Here is a 6890-nt window from a genome sequence, read left to right on the forward strand (position 1 = left end):
ATAAAAAAGAATAGGGGGTAAAAAAAGGGGGGATGTTGTACTTTTAATCTCTTGGGCAACTGTAATTTTAAACGAAATCTCAACATGATGCTACCCTCATTAGTTCCGAATGAAGGTTCATTACCTAGACAGGATGAATATTTTATTGCTTTATATCCCTTTTTCGGAAATGAAACGCCTTTGATCTTTTTCTCGGGTTGTAAAAAGAATTGCCTGTCATAAAAAAATAGCGCCTGTCGTCCCATCTGCCTTTACATTCTGTATTTCTTTTCATCTGTTTCTCGCTTATATCTATATATATAATTTATCCTTACACGCACGTATAAACCCAAACCTTAGTTGACCTCCAAGAACGAAAACTGGATTAAATCTCTGCTCTGCGTATCAGAAACTCATCCCGCTGGTTTCAGGGTGGAGGGGACCGGGCAGTGGCGTTTTGCTTTTAAACGGCGACTGTTTGGATTCAAAGCTCTTTACGCGTCTCTACCTATATATATATTCAGGAGCGTATTTTTTAGCAGAGCAGTAAATTAACGTGCAAGGGATGGAGGAGAGGGTAGGAAAGTTCCAGTTTTTCTCTCCTAGTATTGGCTATTCGTATGCTGTGCTGCTGCTTTAATTAATCGTCTTTTCTCTGAAGAGTGAAATCTTTGAACCGTCTTTACTTATAGATTAATTCCTGATCTCTCGAGTCCCAAAACTCTGCCCTCCCTCCCCAGAAGATAATTATGGCGGTAGGCGAAGATCTCTGACCAAGGAGGATGCATCTGTCTTCTATATGTACCCTGTAGATCCGAATTTGTGTAAAGGAAGTTGGGTCACAAATTCGTATCTAGGGGAATATGTAGTTGACACAAACACTACAGGTCACACACCCAGAAGGCACTAAAAACAAAACAACCCCCCAAAAAAAAGAGCCACCCAGACCCCAGAACCTTAAATAAAAGGATGAAAACAAGATCTTCACCAGAAAACCGTTTTCTGGCTGAAAAGAAATACTTTGGATTTGACCTTAGCTCAACTCCAGCGCTCCTGCGATAAACTTTATCATCACTTCGAGATAAAATCTGTGCTCTGAGGGGAGGTGGGGGGAAGAAGGGGGAGGAAGGGACGTTATTGCTGCCATCTAAGAACTAGGAGCCCACTATTGCTTTAGCACTGACACCAACAAAACTAACATATACATATATATATATATATACACACACACACCCCCTTATTACTGCTTGCGAGGAGCTTATTGTGCTTTTCGGGCTTAAACCCGGCTTTGTGGGGTGGTGGCTTTTGAAAGGCTGCTGGTTTGCTCTGGCTTTTAAAGCGTCTTTATTACCAGAAGGGCGAGCGGAAGATGCATTAGGACTTGGGCTAATTCGCTTTTGTAGTTGTTCATCAAGTCCCTGATTCCCTGCTCGGAGGATGGGCTCCCTTTACCACCGGTGCGTGGGAAAACGGTCAATCTCAGAAATGTGATTTAGGACACCGGGCACCCCGAATTAGCTGATGAATTTCTTATCGATCCCCAACGAGCCCTATTCATCTCTGCCAGGCTCGTTCCTTCCCGCATCACCTTGGCGGGGGATGAGCTGCAGCCCCCGCCCTCGGGGACCGCTGCAGAGCGGGTACGGGGGCAACCGCGGCGAGCCCCGCGCCCCACAGAAATCATTTTTTACTTCTATTTTAATGAAATCTGTTTTTTGCTTGGGGGGGGGGAGAGATGCATTTATTTTTCCCACCCCTCCTCCTTCTCCCACACCCCCCCGCCCCGAGCCAAGGACACACCCCCGGAGGGGTGGGGGCCAGTCCTCGCCTGCGGGGCGCTGCAAGGCTCGGGGCCGGCAGGGCCGAGGTCGGGGCTGGGGGGGAGCGGGAGCCCCCGGTCGCCTCCCGGGGGTGCTCAGGGCCCCGGGAGAGCCCGGGCTGGGCAGGTTTCCTTATCCGGGGACCGCGGGGCTCCTCGCCATTGGCCCGCGCTGTCACATGGACTCAACTTTGTTCACTTGACAGTAAGTAGGAGGGTTCCGCGAAACAGGAAAACGAGTAAAGGGGGGGACGGGGATAAATTTTAGGAGAGATAGATATATATTTTTTTTTTTTCCGTGTGTGCAATTCTAAGAAATTAATGGCCATGAGCTCGTTTTTGATCAACTCCAACTATGTGGACCCCAAGTTCCCACCCTGTGAAGAGTATTCCCACAGCGATTACCTTCCCAGTCACTCGCCGGAATATTACGGCAGCCAGAGGCGAGAGGGCACTTTCCACCATGACGCGATGTACCCGCCGCGGTCAGCCTGCGAGGAGCAGCTCTACTCCTCCTGTCCCAGCGCCGGCCGCCCAGCAGCGCTGCCGTCCCCCCGGGGTCACGGCCGTCCTCCACCCGGGTTGCGGGGCCACCTCCCCGCGGCGGGCCCCCCCCGCCAGCCGGGCACCCCCAGCCCGCCGCCCTCCTGCAGCCAGGACCCCCGGAACCCGCCCGCCCCCCCCTGCAAGGAGCCGGTGGTCTACCCCTGGATGAAGAAAGTCCATGTAAGCACGGGTAAGTGAGCCGAAGCGCTTCGCTTTATACCGAGTAGCACCTCAAAGTCTTGTAGAAATCCTATTGCACCAGTTGTAAAATAACCATTCGCGGAGATTTACGATCGCCTGTTTGCAGAGCGGTATAATTACATCCTCCATAAATTTTTATTGCTCTGCTTGGCCATGTGCCTTTGAAGTCTCTGTTACCATCCTCCTCCAATTTCTTGCAGGCTACTTTTTTTTATGGCTGTTGAATCTTCATAAGTTAAGTTTTATGTTTTCGTAATTTGTATTTAAGTGGCGGGTTGAGTAAACTTTTACTATCCCGCCCCCTTTTTTTTCTTTTTTCTTTCTTTTTTTTTTTTTTGTGTGTGTGATATTTAATAACAAGGAGCGTCTGCATTTGCCTGCTTGCATGTGTGCAGGGGGAACTTTAAAGATTTGGGGATAATACAATGATGCTCAAGTAGAGGTGTGTGTATATATATATGTGTGCATGTATATACACACGTAGAGGGCACGGAAAATGTGTCTAGGGGACCTTATAAAAACGTTTAGACAGGAATACACGTCAAGCAGCGAGGATGGAGGTGGAGATTTGCAGATAGGTTCTGGGTATATTTTTAGGAGGTTTGTGGTGTGTTTTTCTGAGTGTGTCCCCCCACCAAAAGAATGTGTGATGCTTTTTTGGGGGGAAAGGACCCGTTAAAGGAACAGCTCGGTAATTCTTCTGCTCTTGTTTTGTTTTGTTTTTTTCTTCCTTTTTTGTTTTTCTTCTCCTTTTTCTTTTTCCTCCTTTGTTTGTTCAGTAAACCCCAATTACTCAGGAGGGGAACCGAAACGCTCCCGTACAGCCTACACCAGGCAGCAAGTCCTGGAGCTGGAGAAGGAATTTCACTATAACCGTTATCTCACCCGGAGGCGCAGGGTCGAGATCGCCCATTCCCTCTGCCTCTCCGAGCGCCAGATCAAAATCTGGTTCCAGAACAGGAGGATGAAATGGAAAAAAGATCACAAGTTACCAAATACCAAGATCAGGTCTAATTCTTCCAGCTCCTCTGCCAGCCTGCAGATCCCACAAGGAGGATCTCAAAACCGATCCCATGGACCAGCCACCAGCCTATAACTATTCCTTGGATGCATGGATGGATGGATGGATGGATAGATGGATAGATGGATGGAGTGTGCGTGTTTGTGAGTTTGTGTGTGTGTAGGGAACACATGGTACTTTGTTTTTAATGCTCCGAGAAGCGAGGAAAGGAGGGGTGCTCTTTATTTATAGGGGAAACAGGGAGACCCAGCTGCAACAAAGCAGAGCTGGGCTGCTGTGCCTCTTCCATTAAGAGGAGGCTGTAGATAGTAGTTTTCAGATTTGGCTAAGATGGATCCTTGTTTCATCTTTAATCACGCCAAGCTCTGCCCCATTTGTCATGTTTACTCTCCCGTACAAAGGATGGACCTTATGTCTGCTATTACCTCGACAACCAGCGCTCACTTTAATAAATGAGGCTCAGTTTCTTCAAGACGAACTGGATTTTCTCCCCCCTCCACCTACCCCCCAGCCCCCCTGTTTTTCCCCTTTTCTTTTTCCTTTCTCGCCTGCCAGCCACGAACGGGAAGTTTCTATCCCGCCATCCCAAAGACGCGGCGATTCTAACACGGCCCTGCCATGGAGGGGGGAAAACACAACAAACACAACCCAAATCCACGGGGGTGCGTGGGGGGGCTCCAGGACACTGCGCTGGTCCTGACTGGAAGTGGAGGAATACCTTGAAGGGAGGGGAAAGGGAAAACTAGGTCAAATGGGTGGTGGACAAAGAAAGCAGGAGGATGCGGAGTGCTGCCGACACCCCCAACACCCCCGCTATTTTATTTCCAGTATGTTAATAGTAACTCTGGGAAGGGGGGGGGGGGGTAGTTTAGGAACAGGGTGATGAACTGCGGCACCTGGATTCACCCCCACAGCCCAGGGTGAAGAGGAGGGAACCTCTCTTTCCTGCTGTGGAGCCCAGTTTTGTACTGAAAATGTGAATTCGGGAAGGAGGGGTGAGGGTTTGTCCCTTCGGGGTGAGCCAGAGCTTTGGCGAGGCCCCCCCGATACCCTTCCTCCCCTCTCTTTGTCCTTCCTGCTGTCTAGGATTACCTGTAATGAGCAGAGTAAAGAAACAACAGCAGCAACAAAAAGCGCAATTGGAAATAAATCTGATCATTGTGAACCTGCCCCTGCGTGGTTTTTATTGTGGGGAGGGAGGTGCTGACTTTTTATTATGGTGAGGATCAAGAAAATACCTATTTTCAAGAAATGAATTAAAGAGCACGTTTCTTTTTTACAGGGATTTCTGGTGTCAGTGGCACAGCCTCAAGTCCCTAATGAAAACAAAAGATGTTTGACTAGGGTATATCAGCCTTAAGTACTGCTAAGCCGTACATATTATGATTTATTTGTTCTAAGCATATATTAATATGCTCTTCCCAAACTGGTCTCAGCCAAAACAGAGGGAGTCATTAGCGCTTTGCTTTGCTGTGAGGAATGGATGGAGCGGTGGATTTCTCTAGAGAGACTTCTCAGGTTTAAAAAAAGACCCCAAATCTCCTTCTCCGAGGTAGTTAATGCATTAATGAGTCTAATTTTTGCACAGATGTTTCTCGGTGTTTGCAGGTTTTCTGTGTGTTTTGATATTACAAAGGAGCTGGCTCCTGCGATAGCTCAGAGCCTGACAAGCAAATAGATAATCAAGAAGACAAATGGCTCCTTTTGTGAGCCGCAGCTCTTGTATTAATTTTCATTTTCTTCCTCATAGAAAGTATCGAAAATACGGTTCAGGACGAAATAACATTCCAGTCCTAAGTTCCAAATATATAAAAACTGGACTATTGTGCTCAGGGGGGTCTGTCAGGGGCTGAATCCTCGGCACCAGCTGAAGAAAAGGATCATTTTCTTATACTCTCCTCTCAAGGCAAAAATGACTTTTGCTTATTTGTTCAATGCTCGTGGAATTCTCTCGGACCCCCCATCAGGACCGAAATATTGCCCTAGCATTTCTTCCCAAACAAAGGCAAGGCTTGAAATATTTCCAAGCCAGGGTGTGTGTATGGGTTATTCCTTGAGTTGTAGTAAGTCACCGCACGGCCACCGCGCAAATAAAGTGTCCCCCCCGCCAAGTGCCCCTGCCCCCAGCTCGAACAAAGGCCGCTCGATTTTTCTTCCTATTGACATTTTCATACTTTAAAATAATATTAATGTAGTCACATGGCACAGCTGTGATGTAGGAGAAATGGATTTATGGCTGTATTTTTGGTTAACTATGGCGGGTTTAGCAGCAGCAACTCAAACCTTTCACGTTTCTTTCTATTTCAACCCTTTCTTTTTCCCAGGGAGGGTGGCAAAGGCTGTATTTTATTGTAATGCCTGAGGCTGGGGTGTTGTGGTGATGGTGTTGCATTTTATTTTCCTGTTTCTCTCTTTGATGTGCGGGGGTTGTAAAGAGGGTGTTATTTTCGAGATAGTGCTTCTAAGAATGGCAAAAAATCGTTCTATTTTTAAAAAGAAAAAGGCATATGCTTCCAGGAATGTGGGGTCTATAGAAGCAAATCAAAGCTGGAAAGTATGAATAGAATAGAAGGGGGAGAAAAGAAGACTTCTATAGGACCTAAAAGTTCACAGCCATTAGAAGCAGACAGAAGCTAAGAAAAATGCGAGAATTATACAGAAAATCATTAATCACTTCTTTTCTTTAAATACTTATCCTTTTCCCATTGTTATTCAACAGCAAATCTCCGCAGACCGTCTGTTGGGAAAAAAGCACCCGGAGTTCTACAAGAATCTTCAGGGGAAATAATCTTATTAATAATAAAATCTGGATCGTAAAGGTGAAAGCTTTATTTTTGGGGGAGAAAAACAAAAGCAAAACACCCCTCCCTCAAAGGGATCCCCTTCCCCCAGACCTCTCACTTTGGAAGAAACCACCCAAACCATGAGGGCCGTCTCTGGGGCGTTGGAAAAAGGATGTGGGAGCGAACCAGGTAACAGAGCTGCTCTCTTGGCATGCATTTCGGGTCTGTTTGTTGCCTCTTCCAGCAGAAAGCTGGGGAAGCACGAGGGAAAAAGGGGGGAGAAAAGGAGCTAAAAAGGGAAAAGGGCAGAAAGAAAAACAACACGCGAATGCTTGTGCGGGCTTTTCCTTCTGCTTTCTCGTTTTGTTTTGGCCGGTGTAAGAGAGGCAAGAGGCAGAGAGAGTTTCCGGGCGGGTTATTCGTGGTGAGGGGTGTGTGTGTGTTTCTCTTCGATTCGAGGCTGTTGCGTGTGCGGGATCGGCCCCGTGGAGCTTCGCTGCGGGACCTCTGGCGAGGTTCTAGGGGGGAGTACTTGGGGTGG

General features: G+C 47.5%; 1 protein-coding gene across 1 annotated transcript; it reads left to right on the forward strand.

Annotated features, from left to right (window-relative positions):
- Positions 1-1686: 1686 nt before the first annotated feature.
- HOXB4 (homeobox B4) lies at positions 1687-3641 on the forward strand (the record flags this gene model as incomplete). Its single annotated transcript, XM_080633548.1, has 2 exons — positions 1687-2534; positions 3325-3641. The coding sequence occupies exons 1-2, from the start codon at positions 2120-2122 to the stop codon at positions 3639-3641; spliced, it is 732 nt and encodes a 243-aa protein (XP_080489674.1). The 5' UTR covers positions 1687-2119.
- Between the last annotated feature and the right edge of the window lie 3249 nt (positions 3642-6890).

This window comes from Psittacula echo (genome assembly GCF_963264785.1).
Source record: "Psittacula echo genome assembly, chromosome: 23".
NCBI classification, from domain to species: Eukaryota; Metazoa; Chordata; class Aves; order Psittaciformes; family Psittacidae; genus Psittacula; species Psittacula echo.